We start from the raw sequence: 22,541 nt of genomic DNA, 5'->3' as shown, positions 1-22,541 counted from the left end.
CCTTATCTCAAACCCACTCAAGTCTATTGTCTTCCAGATCAACTTCTCGACTGTACTGGACAGTGTAACCTTCGACTGTCACGATTTCCAGGAAGACAAAAGACAAACGCAACATTTTAAATGAATCTTGAGCACATCTGGGACACATTTCTTCCAACTCTCCACCCGAACGACACGCTGTCATTAATATTTATCACCGACAATCTTATTATCGGTGGCCTCTTAATCGTTCTTCCGCTTCCCAGCCACCCATTCGAAGCATCTGACTACACCAGCTAAGTACAAGCAAGTCCGCTGACAAACGCCTTTTAAGATTAAACCACAGATAACAGACATTGACAATTTGACCAATTTTTACATCAGTCAGTCATTTCAACTAGCGAATCAAATTCGTGGGCGTCGTTCAACCAGTGAATCACGACTATAGTATTGAGGTGCTATTGTTTTAACAGAGTTTCACTCCATTGTTAACAGAGGTGTTCTATGCTATTTTATTAGAACATGTAAGTCTGTGAATAAACTATCCATTGTTCGGTACCATCCTCGCCGGGAATGTTCCGCCCCGTGGACGTAATAATGGAGTACATCCGTTGAACGGCATTACAATAATGGGATAAAAAACCTATTTAATTCGCCTAGCGGTCGGTGAGATGGAAGCTTTCTCATTAAACTTAATATTTGTAATTTGCATTATGTGATCTTGACCGTAAAAATTGATTTCGAACATTTATTTCACTATTGTTGACCTTCAAAGTGCATAACTGGCCCAGTGTAAGTTGAAGATTACTCGTAAAATCAACGGGAAAAGCAATTATTTTGCACTTACTTTAGATGGGAGATTTTTCAACGAATCAAATTAGATTGAAATTTGACACGTTTCCACTGACTGCATTATCTATGTTGTGTTGTGGTATCTATTTTGATCAATTATTCCTAACGATGTTCGATTCATTATGCACTACATTATGCCTTCTGCGTGGAACATTATTTGAACAGATCAATCAAGGGAATAAAAACCAATGCCCATTACCGCGAATCATCAATTAGCCATTCACCATAATCCAATTTTATTCGCCGAATGGCATAAATCCACTGCTGATTCCCTTGTGCTAGATTGGCAATATTTTTACTACCCAAGCGAACAATGCAGGCGATTTTACGCTCCACTAGCGATTGTTGTTATTGAAGGAAGGGATAATGCAATTAATTGTAACTGCAGCATAATATTGATTACACATGTTCCCACAGACAAAGGGCAAAGGGGGTGGCGCATTGATAATTGAGTCCATCTAGTATCGAGTAAATCTAAGCAATTAAATGTACACCGAGTCAAATCTAATAAATATGCCGTAACCTTTGCAATTAGGAGATCAGTATCATGATGAATGGGCGCAAATGACGTGCACCGTGGCGTTCAACGTGATTTGAGTACCTCCTTTGTTGTAATAACGGTAATGATGCCCTTAAATTTCAAGTAGTAGGAATTCCGGAAACACGCTACGTCGCGGCTGAGCTATGCTAGCCTGGGATCGAAATAGAACCATGAATTTCGAATTGGATTAAAATGGCAGGAACAATCGGCTCTACCCCATTTGGCATAATGTGTGATAGTTATAGATATTTGATATATTTTTAGATTTCACTATAACTTATCTTCTCAGGGAAAATATTGAATATTGAGAGAAATAATAACAAAATTGAATGCGAGTAACCTACTATTGTTATATTCATTGATTGAACCTATTCTAAATCCCTAATCTAAGTTCTCTAGTTCTAAATCCTTATCCTAAGTTTTATGGTTAGTATGTACACAATTACTCACGTTGACCCTATCGTGTAGTGTGTGTTACGTGTGTGGGCCCGTAAAGATGACACGATCCTCTATCGCGGGTTCTCCGTGTTGTCTCGTTGCTGTTCCGCGTTATGAAGGCGGTCGGTGTTAGTCGCAGGTCTCCGGGACTCCTCAGGTGATCTTCACCACCACGTGCCAATGCGGCGGTCTGAATATATGACCTTTTTAGACGGTTCGATAGCTTCCGCAGCCTCGATATTCCGCAGTGACGCCGTCTGGATACTGACTATGGGACAGCGTGGCTGGGTGCTATACCAAACGAGTAATCAGGAATTACTGGAATGAATGCGAGTTCTGGACAATCGCGGGTGATGCTTTTATTACCTGTTCCGTCTGTCGAGACCAACGCTCCGAGGCACTGCGGATCTTGGATCTGATGCGGTCAATATAAAGTTTAGTGCTCAGAACTAGCGGCACTTTTGAAGGATGGACTCGTAGAATTGACGTGGTAAACTTTCTGAACTGTACTCTACGGTGTTCTTAGTCCAAGTGACCGCACTTTGCAATTAGCTTTTTAGCCAGGCAACACCTCTAGTCAGTTCCGATTGACTCGTACGTGTTGGTAGCAACGAGCATAAATGTTTGGGGATTTGTGAAGTGTGTGGAATATTGTGTTGGCTCCTGTGGTACAATACCTGCTTACATCTCTAATTTGCAATTTAAATTTTGAATCAGACGTTTGATGGTTAGTTTTTTTATTAGTAATTTTTTTTAACAAACAAATGCATATTTACGGAGAATATAGCTATGGTGATATTGGCGCTTTTGGTTAGTTGTTGTTTTAAGGTAAATACGACGCATTTGACATAATGGTTATCTTTCAATTTAAGAACAGCTCATGTTTAAAAGAAGGAAAAATCATCAATAATTTATACCGAACTATCTAGTCTGTAATTATCCTAATTTTTGAAAGATAAATGACATACTTTACTGAAAATTCATCCTTCTTTTAATTATGAGCTGTTCTTTAATGCGAAAGTTTGCAAATTCCTAATTATTCCACAATTTATGATATCTTTTTTTTATTTTTTATTATTGGCTCAAATGGCACGTTCCCCGGTTGGTGGTACGTGGGCTTTCATCTTTCACGTTTCGGTAAACCGACCAAAGATCAGGAGGATACAAAGGTTCTGTTGTATGTACTCGACCTGGTTTTGTTGTTAGTCTGGATTTGCCTAACACATAATATTCTTCAACATACTTGAAAAATCCAGTAAGTTCAGTCGATGCTGACGATTTGATGTTTGCGTAGGCGTCAGATATTTTTTCGGCAGGTAAAAATGCAAGAGCCTGTGTTTTGCCTTTCTCTTATAGAAAGGTTATGTTATGCAATTACTCTGAAAATCGTCAATCTAATCCCGGGCCGGAGGGCCTGAGTGACTCAGTTCGTCGAGATCGGAAAAAGTATGTGTGTGTGTATGTGCGTATGTGTAAAAAAATGTCATTCATTTTTCTCAGAGATGGCTGGCCCAAACTTAGTCTTAAATGAAAAGTGCAACCTTCCCATCGGCTGCTATTGAATTTTGTATTGATCGGAATTCTGGTTCCGGAATTAGGGGTTTAAGAGTGCGGCCACACAGAAACTTCCCATATAAACTATAGGAAAAATTAAACATAGATTTTTTATTTTTGATGCCAGATATCTTTAAGGTGCATGAAACGTCGAGATTTGATGAAAACTCAAAAAAAATTGATAAAAAAATTTTTTTTCGATTTTGGTACATTTTTGCCTTTCTGATATAGAAAGATTATGAAATCACTCTGAAAACCGTCAACCTAATCCTAATATTTTTGTTTTGACTGGCATAAGGTTTCTGGATTTTAACAGGGGCGTAGTTGAGGGTATACGGGGAGGAGGTACCCCCCTCTACTGTTCACTCCCCTTCCTTTAAAATCCCCTCTCACCCAGCTCTCATTACCCCCCCCCCCCCCCCCCAACCCCATCATCTTTAAACCACCACCATATCACAAAGCATACCAAATTAAGTTGGGGAGTCGATCGTTCGTGGGATTTTCGCCCTCCTTACACACCCACCCCTGCATGACAAAATGAGTTAACAAGCAGATAACATTGAACTAATGCTGATTAGGCTTATTAAGTATGATATTTTTTTGTTTCAAGTGTTTCACCGTCGACACGTATCTCATCAAGTTCGTGGTTGGCAAGCCATTGTGTATAAGTGCAAAGTGTACTAAGAATGTAGTTTATAGAAATGAGAAAGGCACAATTGAACCGCTAGGTGGATTAAAACAGGTTTTTTTGTATGTATTAAAATAGTTTTCATTTTTGCTGAAAATGTGCAACAAACGATTTTGTTGGATATATTTCCACCAGTTCATGCTTAAATGAAAAAAAAAACATCCCTTATGCCTTGAACAAGCGAACTCTTCGGCAAACGCATTGATAAGAGCCTTTCTAAATCTGTTAAAATCACTTCTAATCGAATGTATTGTAGACAGGTTGATCTTTCCTGGACCATCAATCACCATTCTCCCTTCAATCATAACGCATAGGTATTCTCCTTGTTTGCGCACATTCAGCAAATGCGGGGTGCTAATTAGTTATGCCTAATCACCCTTATGCCAAATGGCATTATGCCAAATAACCATTATGCTAAATAACCTTTATGCCAAATGACTATTATGCCAAATTGTCATTATGACAAACGGTCATTATGCCAAACGGTCATTATGCCAAATAGCATTATGCCAAAGGGCATTATGCCAAATGACATTATGCCAAATGGGATAGAGCCCTCAAACCAAATTTGTTACAATACCATCGTGTTTAGTAAATCTAACGAGAAAATGGCATGGTTTGATGAAAGAACGAAATTCAGCATAAGGGTTATGAATATCAAATGATGCAAACATGCAGTCGTTCCGTTATTGTCCTGAATCAGCAAAACAAAGCAAAGCTCTTTTGTTTTCTGCAAACTCACAAGACAGGAACACACGTACAAGACGTTAAGCCTCTTTTTGTTGTGGATCCGCTTGCAATCAAAAAATCAAAAATGTTCTTGTTCTATTGTGGTTTTGCTGCTGCGAAATTCCATTCCAGATAAAACTATGTTTTAGCTGGTCGAGAAACTCAGATTCTAAGTTCGCAGTAGATTTTAATTTTAGCTAAAAGAAACAAACAGAATAAGAACAAACAAGTTTTGTGAAGTTTGCACATGTGCAGTGTTACTTGTAAAGTTTAGCTTGGTTGCTAGTTGAATTGTTTTCACTGAATTAAGATGGGGTCTCTTTGTTATTCTAATCTCTTTAAGGTTGCACAGAGAATGCGTAAAATTCGCAAACGAAAAAAGCAGTTTTTTTCCACACCGTATGTCAGATTTTCATAAAAATCAATCAGCGTATGTAGAATGTTGTTACTGTACTGCTGATTGATTTTTATGAAGATCTGACATACGGTGTGGAAAAAAACTGCTTTTTTCGTTTGCGAATTTTACGCATTCTCTGTGCAACCTTAACCCAGCCCTACCCAGCAAGACAGAGTCAGCTTAGCCCATTTACCGCGCCCTTCTGAAAATTATGCTCCCGGTTTAACTCTTTCGCAAATGGTGGTTGTTGAAGGGCGAAATCACGACTAGAATGCAAATTGGGCGTAAGCAGTTTTTTAGTTTCTACCCACTAAAAGCACAAAGGAATTAATTTTTTTGTTATATTAACCAAAGATGATTCAGGAAAAACATGGTCATAAAATAATTTATACCTACAATAAAAACTACATTTAGAAAAGCATCACCGAATATTGAAAATGATTTTTTTCCATTTGAGTACATTGAGACTTAGGCCCTAATGAAAGATATGTGTCGATATCGCTATTTGCCTCTTATTGGTTAGCTTCGCAGATTATCAGATTTAGATGATCTGTGTTATGACGTCGTGTTGAAATCCACTCACTGGCTTATTAGCAGGCGGTGGCGGAAACCAATTGTCGATGGGTTTTACATTAACTATTGTGACGTAACTATTGTTTATTTCTTCGGTAGTTTTTGGGAAATCCATTTAAATGTTTGTTTTACATTTCTTATAAAAGCAATGTATAGAATCCGCTCAAACTTTGAAAAATCTTTGCGAGGCTCGGTGAGTCGAGTCTCATATACCAATCGGCTCAGAATTAGGACAATGTCTGTATGTGCGTTTGTATAATTTGTTTCTTACGGTAAAGACACCTGAAAAGCTAGCTGAAGGAGTGGGGTTGGGGAGCAGACCTCCGACCCACTAAAACAATAACTCTTACCGCACAACCTGAATTCTTCTCGGCATTATCATACGGTTTTACTTCGAGCAGGGTCATTGTATGTGTGTAGTACGCACGCTAGTTTAGTTAGTTTCTTTCGATAGGGTTAGAACACCAATCCTTGACACACCACCAGGTTTCTTCCAAGTTAACATGGATGGTCTTTGCCCAAAACACGAGACAACCGCATGGCTGCCTACACCGTACGTTGATGTAGACGGTGAAAATGCTGGTGATATTCGAGTCTCCAACGACGAGCTTTTGGCGTTTCTGAAAATATTCAGGATAGTTTTTCAGAAATACGTGGACGAAGACTACTTTCCGAATAGATGGAAGATCCAGAAGCTGGCGTTGCTGCCAAAACCAGGCAAGCAAACAAGAGATTCAGCATCGTATTCTTGATAAACTTCTGATCATCCTCGACAGGCTAACGAACTACGCTGCCAGTGAGAATGGACTATTGTAGAGGCAGCTCGGATTCCGGAATGGGATCTGAACGGTGGATGCCACCCGCGCAGTCATCGCGAGCGCGGAGAAAGCACTGCAGTAAAGGAGAAGGGGTAATCGCTACTGCGCCGTAGCTACGATCGACGTGAAGAACGCGTTCGACAGCGCCACCTGGATGGTAACCATCGTAACGCTGCACAGAATGTGAGTCCCGGACTATTTGTGTAAGATACTGAAAAGTTACTTTCAGAGCCGAGTACCGGTCCATGTGATAAACATGAGAGAGATCAATTAGGGCCAACGCGGGAGTATCTCCATATTCGGCCCAACGCTCTGGAATATAATGTAAGTGTTAACACTGCAACTGCCCTGGGGAGTTAAGATCGCCGATTTGTAGATGACGCTGTCCTGATAAAAACAGGCCCTTGAGGAAGTGGAGATGTTGACGGCAGAGACAATAGGCATCGTGGACGCTGACGCCAAGTTACAGCTGGCTTACCACAAGACGGAGGTAGTGCTGGTCAGCAACCGTAAAAAATGGCGTCACGCGTCGTGATCGGGGGGCACTCGATTCCATCGATGCGTGCGCTGAAGCACCTGGGTGTGGTGGTCGACGATCGGTTAAATTACAACAGCCCTGTCGACTATGTATGTGAGAAGGCTGTGAGGACATCGAACGTATTGGCATGGATCATGTCGATCATTGGAGGAGAAAGATGCAGCACGAGACGTCTGTTTACGGGTGTCTCATCGTTAATACTGAGGTATGGCGTACCTGTTTTTATGCTGCTGTGCTGAACTCAAAGCGGAATCGGCGAAGTTGACGGGCACGTTTCGAGTAATGGCTGCTCGTCTCGCGAGTACGTATAGGACGACATCGTCGGAGGCTGTATGCGTCATTACCGGGATGATCGCCATAAGCATCACTCTGGCTGAAGACGTGGAATGCTACCAGCAGAAAAATACACGAATTGCAAGGAAACTGGTCAGAGTGGACTCGTTGGCTAAGTAACGGTAAGAGTGCGAGAACGCGGAGAATGGAAGGTGGACCCACCGACTCGTGCCAACTGTGTCGGCTTGGGTTCATAGGAAGCATGGCGAGGTGAACTTCTATTTAACGCAGTTTTTGTCCGGGCACGGATGCTTCCGGAAGTACCTGCATCGGTTTAAACATACTTTGCCATTCCTTTGCCCGAAGTGTGTGAATGTGCAAAACAAACCGTAGCATGTGGTCTTCGAATGCCCTAGGTTCCAAGGGATATGCTTAGTGTGACACTATCGTCGAAGAGATTTTCCAGGACGAACATATCAGGGGTGCTGTCAAGAGAGTAGTTAGGAGTATACTCTCCGAATTGCAGAGAAAGTGGCGAAGGGACCAACAAAGTAGCACTATAGGCTAGAGTGCCGCCCTGAAACCACAAATCGGGTCTCGGGAGAAATTCTGCCGCCAGGGAGCTGTCCCCAGGTCCACCGCCGGGGGCCAGATGAGTGGTGCGCGAAGTAGCACCGGGGTCGGGTCGTTGGGACGCTAGCGAACCGGAAGTCAGACTCCACAGGAATTGCTGGATCGACCTAGAAACCCTACCGGATTGCTCGTGAGTAGGTTAAATCCACCGCCGGGGAATAGTGAACCGAAAGCTACGCTTCACCCGAAACCGCTGGACAGATCTCAGCACCTGCTGGCTGGCCCATTGAGTAGGCTAGGTCCGCCGCCGAGTAGATCGGAGAGAAGCGTTGTTGCTAAATGGCTCACGGAAACGAACATCGGTATAGGGGGAAGAGTCACCGCCGCGGACTATCCGACTATATCGTGATAAAATGCGAGCTAATTGGCTCTCCAATCAGAAAACGGTACCGAGAGAAATTTCGCCGCAAGGGATATTTTAGTCGGAGTATGGTGCGTTCACTCACATCGCCGAATAGATCGCTATAAGGCTGGGAGCTGAAGGACTCGCTGAAACAGGGGCTAAATGGCTTATGGAATCAGCAGCTAAACGGCTCAGTGAAACGAGAGTGCGACGAAAGAACAACGAACTATCCATGCAAAGTAGGCATTTTCTGTATCGCTGTACAAAAATTAGCAGTGGGTTGAGAATCAGTGCTCTGCCCCTTCGAGGGCAATCTGGGAGACATACTACATATTGTGCAGCAGCACAAATTCTTGATCCCCTTTGGCTCCCCAGTGCCATTCAGCAGCGCAACTTATTTAAGCCTTTTTATTCCCTTCTCGTGCCACATAGCACCGCTTCCTCGCTGAGCCGTTCAGCGCTCGACTTGTTCGCGAACTAGTCGGTGTGGTCGACCGAAGGTGGATTCCCCGACAAAAGAAGTACTCCCGGAACCGAGCCAACCGGTTAGATACCAAGCTCGGTCCGGCGATTCCCGTGGACCAAGGCGTCTGTTCGCTGGTGCCTAGATGACCCACGTCTGGTGGTGTCTCGTTGCGATCTATTCAGTCTAGTCCACGGCAGTGGATAATACGCCAACGGAGAGTTCCCTGGCTAAAGAAGTTCTCTCGATACCAATTCCGTCGTAGTTTTCGCAATATTTCTCTTGAATAAACCGTTAGGGTGCCGTGGTCGGTCCGGCGATTCTGGGTGGAGCGTGGCGAGCAGTCCAGGATTCATGCCCGGTGTTCTGTCGCGGTCTACTCGAATAGTCCCCTGCGGTGGATGAAGTCTACCCCAGCGGTGATTTCTCTCCCAAACCGTTCATCACGCCATTTCCACTGCAAGGTGGTCATTATTTGTGTCACCACTCTGTTGATAGCGTTCCACATGTATATGTTCGTGTCATTCTGTATCTGAGGTGATGCCCTGTCCTTTCGTTTCAAGCAGCTCTTTGCGTGTCGCTTCGAACCTCGGGCATTCGAAGACCACGTGCTCCGATGATTCTTTGATGCTTTCACACTCCGGCCACAACAGATACGTTGGGTGTCCTAATCAATGAAGGTACTTCTTGAAGCAACCTTGTCCCGACAGGAGCTGTTTCAGGTGATACAGATTTGGACTGAGCCACTAGGTCCACCTTCCTTCTACGTATTGGTCCACTCCTGCTGTCACATCGCCATTGAATCGATTCTCACCATATTCCTCGCGTTTCTGGTGTTTGTCCGCTTGTAATGGGGATCATTCCGGCCATAACGCATACTTCCTTTACCGATCTTGTTCAGTACGTCCTTGCGACTCGTACGGTCTTTAGCTGAAACGTCCTATACAGCCTTTAGCGGTTCCGTTTGCACCCCAGACAGGAAACCCCAGACGTATCGTGCTGCTTTTCGGAACGTCGACGTTTGACGTGATCCTTACTTTTGTATTTGTTAGTTGCGCTAGCTCTTCGCAGACGTAGTCGATGTTGTTCTTAAAACTCAATTTTTCGTCGATTATCATTCCCAATTGCCTTAGTGCACGTTTCGATGCAACGTCGATCTGTATCCACTGAACCGACTTACCGACCAACATCACCTCCGCCTTGTGGTGAGCTGTCTCCAGTTGACCCCGTTAACTGTGTCCGCTTTCCATCGCATCCATTACATCCGTCGCCGACACCTCTACTTCCTCCAATGACCATATTCCTGGAACACGAGGTCTTCGTATGCCCTAGATGCGAAGAAGTTCGAAGGAGTATGCCTGGAGTGACAGTTGACAATATCGTCGAAGAGATGTACCACGGGTACCCTCATTCTGTGCAGTGCTGCGGCGACGGATTCCCAGCTCGCGCTGTTGCACGCATTCTTCACATCTATCGTGAGCACAGCCCTGTATCGATCTCCTCTTCGCTTCAATTTAGATGCGTTCTCCACAGTGGCGAGCACTATCCGAATTGCCTACACTGTCAATACTCGTTTGCGAAATACCAACTGCATCTTGGACAGTAAGCGCTCACCCTCCGTGCGTTTCGTCAGCATGTAAAGGACGATTCTTTCCAGGAATTTTCCGAGTGTATCCAGCATGCATAAAGGTCTTTACGAGACCGGATCGCCCGGCGTCTTCCCTGGCTTTGGCAGCAACACCCGTGCTTCTGTATCTTGTACATTTCATGGAAGTTACCATTTCTTCAGCATCGCTCTGAACATGTCCGAATATACCAGGATCGCAGCTTTCAGTGCAACTTAAACATATTCCATCCGGATCGGACTTTTTGTTTAACCCTCAAAAAGGCAAGATAAAATTGTGACTTCAAGGAGTATCGCTCCTAAGACCCAATCAAATTGAAAGAATCTTTTTTGTCGTTTTATCAGTGAGAGAATCAAAAGGTCGAAAACGCTCAATCATTTGTATTTCAAATTACAAGTTCATTGAAACTAGAGAACTGTAACTTACCGGGCCTCTGAGACACCTTGCCTTTTTGAGGGTTAAGTTACCTCGACGCTTCTGTGAACTTCTGCGCTGTTAGTCACTTGCCGATCGTCCGGTTTTGCTCCATCTTCTTCGCTGTACGGTGTCGGTGGACGGGTAGGCGGCGTAGATAGGCCCTTCATCTTCGCCATCGCGTTCCCCCAGGGATTGGCGTCTGTTTCTCAACACAGCTCCTTATGATAATCTGACTTACTAAGATTGATCTCCCGTTGTGAAGATGCCGTAGCTTCCCGACACGCCGCATTGCTCGTCTCCTCTCCGATCCTCTTCGGGTCAACCTCTCTGTTCCAGATCGGCTTTAACCTTTTTGAGGAGCGCTTCATACGTCGTAGCGTCATTTGCTTTGACTAGCTCGACTTCTCCCTTCGGAACTTTCTGACGAGCCGGAGATTTTTTACTTCCGTTTGATCTTCTTTTCTTTTCTCCTTCTGCTTGCGGCTTCCTTTGCTTCTCCTACCGATCTACAATAGTATTCCAAGTTTCTCAATCTTAAGATCGTCCTCGCGCATCTACCTCTTGGGCTTGCCTAATCTTCCATCTCCTGGGGTGGTTCTTGTCCTCTATGGAATCATGGAAACTGGAGTGCTCTCAACGCAAACTAACTTATCTTTTCGTCTGCTTCGGTGGAGTTAAGTAAACAGTAGCCCTTGCCAACGCCAGTGGGCGCTCAGCTACCTCAGCCCTCAATATTACCTTTTCGTACTCCTTCACAGCAGACACTAGTGCCTTCCGGACTCTGAAACCCATCTCCGTCGGGACATTGTTTCTCGCGTCCACAAACTTGTGGAGCACATCCACCAAGTACTTCGCTACCACTACTTTCGGCATCTGTGAGGTTTTACTCACCCCGCTCTGACCTGGCAGTTACTGCTGTTGATGTTGCTACTGATTCGGTTACTGCTGTGGCTACTGCTGCTGCGACTGTTGCAGTTGCGGCTGTTGTTGCGGCTTTTCATTCTCTGGCTTTAACTGAATAACTTTAGCTGATGCTGGTGGTAGTGATCACCGCCGAACGAATTCGCCGCGCCGACTCCGTACGTGCGGGTTTCTTGTTTCTTCTCCATTTCATTGGGTTCCAACTCCGGGACGTTATCTCCGCTCCTTCAATGAACACTCGAACTTCTTTCGGTCTATTTCTATCGTCGACTGTACCGACACTGTCTGCGTATAATCGTACGTCTCTCTCATTTGGATTACTAGTGGTGCATCTCTCAGATCGCATTGTTCCTTCAGCTCGTCTTCTGGTGTGATCTCGTCTTGGTTACGGCATTCAATCACTGTCTCGCTCGGGGGCAAGAGACCATAGGGTTGTTTTCTCATCTAGCGACTTGTCGAAGGCTAAGCCACACAATAAGAGAATCCGCCTGATTGTTACGAGGTCAGAGCGATATGCTCTCTTTCATTTTCATAACGTCGCTCTATTCACTATTCTTCTCACTCTTATTTTAAAGTGAACAGAACTACAGTATCGTTGACATCCTGTTTGTAGAAAATGATCCAGTAAAAGGGTGTGTATACAACTCTTTCGTGAATATTTGTTTTAGTAAATTATTATGAAGTGTTAATTTGTTCAAAACTCTTCAAGACTTAATATTGAATCGGAATTTTATCCATAACTTCCACTCAATCTTCCACTTAAGCTTTCCTGTATTGCTTTGGTAAATGGTCGTTCACCTCGAACTTCGACCGTTGACCCCCTAGTCGTCCTCATATTACGCCTCGTTCTGACCCTATAGTTGTGTGGTTATCGCCACCTTTCATGGCCGCCTACTTCCTTCGATAAGTGCTACCAGTGGTGGATAGTAGAAACTATTGCATGTTATGGATGGCTGCGTGCTATGTGGTTGTTGTGTAGGCTGTTCACCGCAAGATCTTACACTTATTTTCTTGACACTAATTGAACATAGTATATACACAAATTACTACACGCGAAAATCTTAACACTCTTGGATGAAACTAATGCACTGATTTTAGAAACAATATTGATGAAGAAAACAAATACGAGTAGACCTTAGTGGCTTCGTTGAGGAACATTTTAAATAATTTCTGTGCATGATTTGCAAAATTTTTCGAATCTCTCTCCACACATGTCAGTAAGCGCGTTTCCAATATTGAAAAATCCATTTTTCAAAACGTGCATAATATACGTTTTACCAAGAAGGCGTGCTTATCCAGCTGAAGCCGTATATGGTGAGCACGAAGAATCGAGTGTAGTATGAACTATTGCCTCGGAAAGCTAAGTTGTTACAGGGTATTGACAGTGCGTTTTGAATATGTGTTTATTTTGTGCTCTTTTTGTTCTGTAGCAGGACGCATTTTGACTTTGATTTTTGAGTACAATACGATAAATTATCTGAGAACCAAATACATATCGACACTACGATCTCATTTCATAATTAACTCTCACTACTTACCTTCGAATTTTGCTGCTTTTGTAGAACTATCTGATAAAATGTATGGAGGAATGTAAATAGTTTGATTTAATAGTCAAACATAATTTGTCATCATTAATTTAAACTTTTTCGTTCCCCTGCTGCATCAACCGAACTCAACATTTGCCTTCGGTTAAAGAATAAACAAACTGTATCTAGTTTTTCAAGCAAAACTATCATGCAAAACACTCCTGCTCTATTTTCATTCCACATAAAAATAGTCAATCATTTGCGAAATAGCAACGGTAGCCTGGCTGTGAATGTTTTCTATTTGATTAACAACAAAAATTACTCACTATGTATGTAGGCTAGCATAGTTCCGCAAACTAAACAATACTTCGTTATCTCGTTTTGAACAGGTGTAGCTGATAATTTCGCAAACTTTTTTTGTGGCTTAATAACATCTAAATTTTGTTTTATATGTATATATTTGAATGCTTATGAGTGATGATGATACAGTGAATAGCACAGCCAATCAAATGCCAATTCGATAGTTAAGAGACAACGAGACGGCGAGAAGAGGCTTTAATAACTTTAAGCTAAAACTCAGGCAATCCATCCTTCAAAGTTAGCTGGCACAAAAGCAGACACTGAACTCGCAAAAGGTAGTTGTAACTACAAGGCTTTGTTTTAAACTTTTCAATCTGCAAGCAGCGAGTAGAAAGTAGAGTAAGAAACTAACCTTCCCCACAACCAACACTGCCACAACGGCTACTATTCGCATCGGCGCTAGGGACGGTCAGCCTGTCCATGCAGGTTTCAGCGCTGGCAGCTCCAGCACGCTGCCCGCCATCACTGGGCTCATTGCGGCGCCTCAGAGGACCCCGGCGTAAACCGTACCGCTTGACGTGGTTCCACAGGCATTTGATCTTACGGAATTTATTGTGGCGACAGTTGGCCGCACCGGACCCGTCATCGTGGTACCCCTGGGAACAGCACTGACGGTGTGAACCGTCGTACCCACCGTCCGCTCCCCCACGATCCTGACCGGCCGTCAAGTCGTCCTGTTCGTCGAAATCCGTGTCCGTATCGTTGGCATGGATCACGTTGTCGTTGTTGATGACGATGCAAATGGCGCCCCGGCGGGTGTACTTTTGACTCGAATCTTGTACGAAATTGGAGGGATTATTAAGGCAAATCGAAGCATCGTTCGTCGGTGCGCAACATATGGCATGAAAAGAAAGGTAACACAATGCAATGATAGAACAGAATCTGGAAAGCGTTGAAGGGTGAAACAGAATGCTTCGTTGCAGACGCAGTCTTTGACTGAAATCGAAAATTGCTCGAATAGCTCGTGATTAGGGCTTAAAGCAAATGGTCGAATAACGCATTGCGGCTAAATTATTATTACTAGCAGAATTATTAGATAGTTAGAAAAGTAAGAAACTTATTCGCTTTCATCTGCTGATGAAATCTTTGCTTTTCGAATAAGTGGAAGTCGAGCAAATTGCCTCAAAGTGAATTTTGACAGATAATTTTTCAGTACTGCTCATAAATTAGTCTAGGGTTCCCAGTTTTCGGGACAACCTAGTTTACCGCAGAAAGCATTCCATGGTTTGGTAGATTTTTCAATTCGGATCAGTGACGAGGCATTCTGTTTGTGCCTTTAGAAGCGTGATGAAAGTTATTGGTGATCTTTCAAGAGTGGTTGGTTCTTTCTAATGATTTGAGGACAAGTGAAAACATGTAGCAATATACCCGTAGATTTTTTTTATGTTTTTGACGCAATTCTCTCCCCAACTAGGCCATGTTCTCAAAGTCACGTCACCTAGTTAGTAGAAGAAAATTTCCTTCTAGTCACTAGGTAACGTGACTGTGAGAATAGGGCCCCAATAGCCTAGCGTTGTTGGTGAATCGATTGCCTTGTACGCGGCTCACCTGCTTTCGATTCCCAACCCCGCACATAGGGTTAAAGATTTTTCTAAAAAGATTTCTCCAACCAAAAAAGAGGCGAATGACACAAAAGTTAAAATATCTATATTCGAAACAATGAAAAATAAAGCCCCTGATTGTTTTCATTAAATTTATTTTGTACCATACGTTCAAATACTGCTAATCTACAGGATTATATTGCACATAGAGATTTTTATCTTTGAAATTTTGAGAAAGTCTCGCTGAAAATAAAATCAAAATGACGCGTCATCATATGCCCTTTTCACACAATAATCCAGAAATGTTACTCAATTAACGATAACTAACAACCCTTTTAGATGAAAATATTCTACCGTGACTGTTTGGAGTTTGGATCAAATACCTGACCAAAGGTTACACATTGATCCACGCTAGTCTTGCACCTATTGGTGATCTAACGTCGGTAATGCAGGTGTGTCCTTCGTTCGGAGTGAAGCTTTATTAACCTGACGTCAGTCTATCTTTGCAAAATTGTGCCAGACATTTAATAAATACTTAGTAGAATTTGTGCCAGCGCGAAAATTTTGACAAATTTGCTATCCAACTTAAAGTTTGTAAAGCCAAGACAGACAATTCATCTATATTACACAATCAAAGCAAGCCGTTGAAAAACATTTTCGCAGTGTTTTTATTGTTATTTCTACAGGCGGAAAAAAAACAATTGGTTGTTTTATTGAATTTTGCAATCAATTTGAATTAAATTATTTTTTTGAATTATTCTTTACTTATAGCGCGAACTGGCAAGACAACATTTCCCAAATAAAAACTCTCATCTATGTCCTTAGAGGGCATCTTAACTATAGCATAAAAGTACCAGACGTCCCGCATTTCGGCAAAACGTCGCGCGACAAAAAGCTTCCCGTGAAATGTTCTGCGTTGGCTAAAGGCTAGTTTACAGTTCGGAAAACGTGTCACGGGATTTTGGTCCCTGTGTATTTTAAATGGAGCTCGGGATTTCAAATCCCGTGACGGGAAATAAGTCTACACAAAAATGACAGTTTTCCTGAAGTGTAAACCCAACCGCGGGAAACATCACGGGATTTTAAAACTCTCCGCACAGAACAATTCAACACAAATTGTTTCCGACGGGGAAAATAGTATTTTTATAAGGTTTACAATTCGCTGCAAGTTTGATACTGTTTGTATTTTTAAGAAGCAGCCGAGTTTTTGGTTTGACAGTTTGGACAGATCTCAGCGGGAAATTTTCCCTGATCAAATCCCGACGCAAATCCCGTGCGAAATCTCGTGATCCATTTCCCGAACTGTAAAGTAGTCTTAACGTTAGGCGAATCAGAGTGTTTAACCCGCTAGGGTAACCATTTAGCACTGGGTGGAGATATACCTATTTTTGCGTACTCTCTCCGTAGTGTGTATTTGTTTACATAATATAGAGGCTGAGTCCCTCTGGAGAAAGACTCGCTATCTCTATCTTACTCTTATAATTTATCAGTAAATTTCATTCCAATCGAGCACGAGACTTGTCGAAAGCACTCAATCCGAAGAAAATCACTGACAGATAAATGGTAAACAAACGATAGACGTGTCTAGAAAAAACTCTAGAAAGAGAACTGCGAAGACTCCATTTTGGATCTTTTTTTACTCGATTAACGCAAATAATCGATTAATTTCTAAAATAATCGAAAAATCAACAATCGATTACAAGCTTTCGGTATAATCGAGCAAATCGAGTAGGTGCTATCAATTAATCGAGAGCATAATTAATGAAGGGTGGCATTGAAAAAAAGTCGCAGGGCAAAAAAATATGACCAAACTTCTTCCAATTTTTCAAAATGTGTCGAGCGACCTTTTTTTTTTTGGTTGACACTAAGAGAAGAGACGATAGCAGGCTTCTTGCTCTTCTTAATTTTATCTACCAGGCCCTGTCGTAATTCCAAAGACAACAAGCATCCATCGTTGCCAGATTTCATTTGCATGATTTTCACGATTGCTGTACCTCAAATATCGACCCTCAGTCAAGAATTCACAATACTAGCTGCATTTAAAAATTGAATTTTAAGTTTATTTGTGTCTCTCTTAACAATACACGTAGTTATATCGTCATTCAGGGTATTCATTCAATTTGCATGAAATGTTCATGTATATGAAATGTAGCCAAAATAAACTCAGCAGCACTGTTTATCATCCCGTTTGAAAATATTATGAACGCTCTTGACTGGCAAAACGACCAATCAGAAGCTGGTTCAATATTGAGGTTAGGACTGGATCAAATTGGCTACGCGATTGTCTTCTCTTCTCTTAGGGTTGACAAACTAGGATTAACTAAGTAATCGATTATTGATTTTAATCGAATATATTGGTCGATTAATCGAATGAATTAATCAAGCTCTCAAAAATTATTCGATTAACGGATAATCGATTCTTTGCAAAAATCAGACATCACTATTTGGATCGATTGGATTCGCGTTTAGCTGTCAAAAACGCATCCAATCGAACATTGCCTATCCTTATAACATTGGACGTGTTGCCATACAATGCCGGGGCATACGTTGCCAAAAATGCTGTTTTTCTCTCCGCAGTTCTCTTACTACAGTTTTTCTAGACGTGTCGAGTCTTTATCCAGAGGGATTCAGCGTCGTTAATAATATTATGCTCACCGATGTTCGATACCACTGACATTTAATTGTTAATTTTCGTTCATTTTCGCGTTTGTGAACGGTTTTGTTTGTGCAGATAGGTGTAGTAATTTTTGTTTGACATTTGTGTATAATTAATATACACACTTAGAAAAAATGAAAACTACACTTGACGTAAACAACACTGTGACGTATTTTGCTATCTAATAATGGATTTTTACATCTTTTGACATGTAAAATAAAAGATCTTTTGATGTAGAACTCGGTTGAATGGAGATATAGAATTATGAAATAACGCTCCTTTTATGTGCATCTTGTGAGATGTAAATATATCTAAGTATGTAAGGTTTAGGTAGGTAATTGCTCTCCTCTTGCTAAATTACGTGTGCGCTGGTTATGCTGCTCATAGATGACCGCTATGCGATGAGGCGGTTTGTGTTTGTTTTCGATTGAAGTGGAAGGGGGCCATCGAGAAATGAACAGAAACCACGAAAGTGAAAAGACGCCCACAATATTCCATCATTTTTTCGGGACAGTTTCCCGCCACTGCTACCAGAGGTAAAGTGCGCGCGTGCGACGGCAAGTTATACCGTCGAAAGAGCCGGCCCGTAGTTCGGGCACACGTAAGTACGGTGTTGATTCGCCACAAGGGGATAGCTACACACTTAATTTTAATTACTACAGTAAAATTTTGCTGGGGTTTTGAACAGCAAACCGTTCGGTAATCAATTCAGTAAAACAATTTGGTTCCGAACTCTCCGCAATCCGTTCTATCCAAACGTCAAAAAACACTGGTCAGTCAGCAGTTTCCTCTGAAAATGGCGACTTGACAGATGATTTGCTGTACCCGTTTTGTAAGTTTTTGACGAGGTTGGGTAAAGTTGGTACAATTTTGCCGAACAACTAGTCAGTATTTTACTGGATAATGATTATGTACCGAAAAAAGCAGAAGAGCTGATAAATTCAGTGAAAAATATTGCGGGTTTCAGTAAATTATTCGAAAAATTACTGAAAATCGCTAAAAAATGAAAACTATTCCGCAAATTTTTAAACAATTTGCTGACAGCTCCTTAAAAATATCACGTTACTGAGCAAGTCGTCAAAAGAAATTACTGAACAAGTTTGGGCTGGGATAGTGTGTAACCATTAAGGAGTGCTCACTCCCCGACTAACGCTAAGGAATCAAAACGCCTTACTCTGGAGGATCAGTCGAACGAGCCTAGCTCTCCTCCACAGTTAATCGCAAAGGAGAGCGGTGACTTCCGGGGTCGCTTGCAGCAAACAAGTCGATCCGGCGATAGTTTGCCATCGTCGCTAGGGAGGGTTCTACAAATGAGCCTTGCTCACCTCCCTAGCTAAGAGCCAAGGACTACTGCCAGTGCAGTCAGCTTTGATACTAGCAGTAGAACAGGGTCGTTGGAGTCTCGGCCGGTCGAAAAAAAACCCGTCGCCTTGCCGTCATTGTTAGCAGCAGCGGACCATAAGAAACGACCAGCAGAGGAGAGTTTCGTGAGAAGTTTTATTTTTTGTTTACCTTTTTTGTTGTGTTGCGAAAATCAGAAATTCTTGTAGAGGCTCCTAGGCCACCCTGACAAAGGGTCTGCCGGGCAAATAAGAACCCGAGTAGTGGCAAACCGCTACAAGTGATGGATCCGTATAACCATATGTAACAATCTGCCTTGACATTCAAGGTCTCTAAAAAGGCAAATTGGCACAGAGCAGCCAATGAAGCGTTGGATAACTCCTAGGTTTTCTCACAAACTATTGGTGTTCCACTGGATGGCCAGTGTACAGTTTCATACGTTAGGTAGTAAGGCTGAGTTGGGCCTGGAGATGCTCTTCCTCGCAGGTCTGCTGCTGGAGACCATTAGGATGCATCTTTAAGAAGTCGACAGGGTAGGTAGTGACGAGTACATATTTTATGTACCTATCGTAGAAAAATAAGTTGAAAAATAATTATAAATAATGAAAATTAATAATAAATGAAGAAAACAATAGCTTTTTGAATACTACATTATCATTGTATGGTGAACTTAAACTTTTGATTGGTATTTCGAAAGTAACTTATTTAATCTACTAGCCTCGTTGAGATTTGAGACATTTGCCGCTTCGCTCAGAGGATTGAAGGGCATTTTTGCATGCTTAGTGAGCCACCTCCAATACCTCCGACCCGTCCCTGCGTCTGCGATTCCAATCTCTTCTACATAACTTTTTGAGTTTAACAAGTTCCATACTCCAACAAGGGGTTCCTCTGAAAGCACGGATAACACGAAGCTTCTTGGCAATACTGTGAGTGAGTTTGTTATATTAACAACCTCATCCAAGTCAGTAGGTGATTTAATCGTTGGAAAATACCCATGAAAACAAGTCGCCATGCCCTCTTCGAAGAAGTCCCAGTTCGTAGATTTGGGATTACGATATGTAACGATATCTAGCGAGACGTTTAAATGATCCAAGACGATGTACTTCTGATCAGAAAACGACGGTTCAAGCTCGTTAGGTACGAGCCAGTTTTCTAACTCATGCGTAATAGCGTCAGAGCAGAGAGTTACATCTAACACCTCTTCCCTCTCAGATCTTACAAATGTTGAGCAGTTTCCTACATTAATTATATGCAGATTTTTACTATTTAAGAATTCTATCAATTCGGTGGCTTTCAAATTGCTATCTGAGCTGCCCCAAATTATGTGGTGGGCATTTACTTAACTGCCGATATGAGGGGGAACCCATTTTTGCCACAGTATGATACAACCCTTTTGGTATTATCAGATGGTGGTGATTCATCATGTAACAGATATGCCGAACAATAGACGTATTTTCTATTTACGTTGTCAACAGTCATAATGATTGCGAAAGAACAAATATCGCGAGTTGTGAGGCCGGATAGAAGATATGCGTCAATAGAACTATTCACAAGTGTACATGCACTAGGCATTTCACGTGGATTTGTCAGGCCATTTTTGTTGAAAGCTACGAAGACGGGGCCCGCGGGGTTAAGTAGCTTTCCAACATAGAAGTTTCCTTTATCGAAATATAGTTCTTGAACCAAAGCTACGGAAGCTGTTCCTTCCTGCACAAGGCGAGATTGATTCATGGTTGTACGTTTACGCTGAAGATTAATTTGGATTATAGCACTACACATTTCATCACACAGCAAGCACACGTCACTTATTGTACAGCAACTAGAAGCTTTATTCGGTTGGGGTTCGTTACAACACTACAGGCCACATCACACATACGAACCGATTTGACTCTACCCCATTAGGGGTTCGATATTTTACACACATACACCTCGCCAACGGTCGGCGCAAGCTTTTAACTAAGGTACCATACATAAATGACGTAGCATTTTTGGGTGTAGGGAGGATATACCAAATTTGGGACGAAGTGTGACGAGGGGGAGGGTAGGGTCAGAAGTTGTGCGACGTATCATTAAGTTTAAAACCCATTGTTTAGAGAAAACAATTTAATGATCCTCCATTTCCAAGAGAAATGAATTTAAATTCAAACAAGTTACCTTTGATGCGGTTTTTCAAGGAGTAAATTTTACAATTCGCGGAATTACAAGTTCGCAAAAATACGAAAAGATTTTGTATGCGGATTTAACTTGCTGGATTAGTTAGCTAATGTTGCTAACTAGTAGACTTAGTTTGGAAGCTGAACTAAATTTTCACTTCGGATTCAACCAAGGAAAATTTAGTAATTTAAACGAACGTATGGTTCTCAGAATCTGCAGCTGCACGATTGTGAACTGAGAGAACTTGTCTTCATGCTCCCCTTGACATATAAAATTCAAAACAAAACTATCAACACTATATTTGTCATGAAATGGGCTTATTTTGCACGCAATTTTCTGTTATAAAGAAAATGTTGATAAAAGTCGTCAAACATTTTGAAAGAACAAGTATTTAAAATAATTGAAAAACATATGTAATTTTTTTTCACCAGGGCGCTTTGCATGGGACAAGGGGGAGGGGTAGGTAAATGCTACGTTATTTACAAGGGGTAGGTTAGAATTTTGTGACCAAATGCTACGAGGAGGGAGGGAGGGTTCAAAAATCGCCGAAAAAAGCTACGTCATTTATGTACGGCCCCTAACTAAAATTTCAAAAATCAAGTAACGGTAGATCGAATGCAGATTTTATACGGATTTCTTCTAGAACTGAATAGCAAATCAGTGACAATTATGACAATTTAATATTTGTTTGTATTGCTTTATTGTGGAGTTAAAAGTTTAACAAGCCCGTTCTGATAGAGCGAACAATTTCGTTACTTCGCCATAAAAGTCATCCGCCCTTTTAGATAACAACCCACTTTTCTGTCTCTGTGTAGTTAATATCTATTACCAAAGTCTGTCGTAATAGCACGCAGCGAGCATGATTCCGCTTTTATCCTGCAATCTGCTGAAATTTTCTTTCCGCCTAACTGCTATTCAAGGCCATGCCCCCAGCTATTGCTTTTAAGTAGATTTCTATCCCGTCTGCAGTCAGTTAAAATTAATGACCTTCCGCTTTTGACTAACTTTCCTGCTGAATTACGATGTCGAGTTGGAAAAAATAACTCTGCGTGCTTCCCTGTCGTAATCCATCTTTTTTCGATCTTTACAGCAAAATCTTATCAACCTGCCGAATGGTGGTCGTGTCGGGGGCTACCGGCTGCGCCTTCCGTCTGTCCCTGCAGTTTTTACATTTTACGACG

General features: G+C 42.0%; 1 protein-coding gene across 1 annotated transcript in view; it reads right to left on the bottom strand.

Annotated features, from left to right (window-relative positions):
* The window catches only part of LOC131694775 (uncharacterized), an 82,475-nt gene that overhangs the window by 37,407 nt on the left and 22,527 nt on the right, over positions 1-22,541 (bottom strand). Inside the window, exon 3 of the mRNA XM_058983276.1 lies at positions 14,021-14,443. Within this exon, the coding sequence (XP_058839259.1) occupies positions 14,021-14,443 (423 nt within the window). The remainder of the gene's footprint in view (positions 1-14,020; positions 14,444-22,541) is intronic.

The sequence above is a fragment of the Topomyia yanbarensis genome, unplaced genomic scaffold, assembly GCF_030247195.1.
Source record: "Topomyia yanbarensis strain Yona2022 unplaced genomic scaffold, ASM3024719v1 HiC_scaffold_148, whole genome shotgun sequence".
NCBI classification, from domain to species: domain Eukaryota; kingdom Metazoa; phylum Arthropoda; class Insecta; order Diptera; family Culicidae; genus Topomyia; species Topomyia yanbarensis.
The sequence above is the reverse complement of the archived record's forward strand: the minus strand, read 5'-3'. Positions and strand labels throughout refer to the sequence as shown.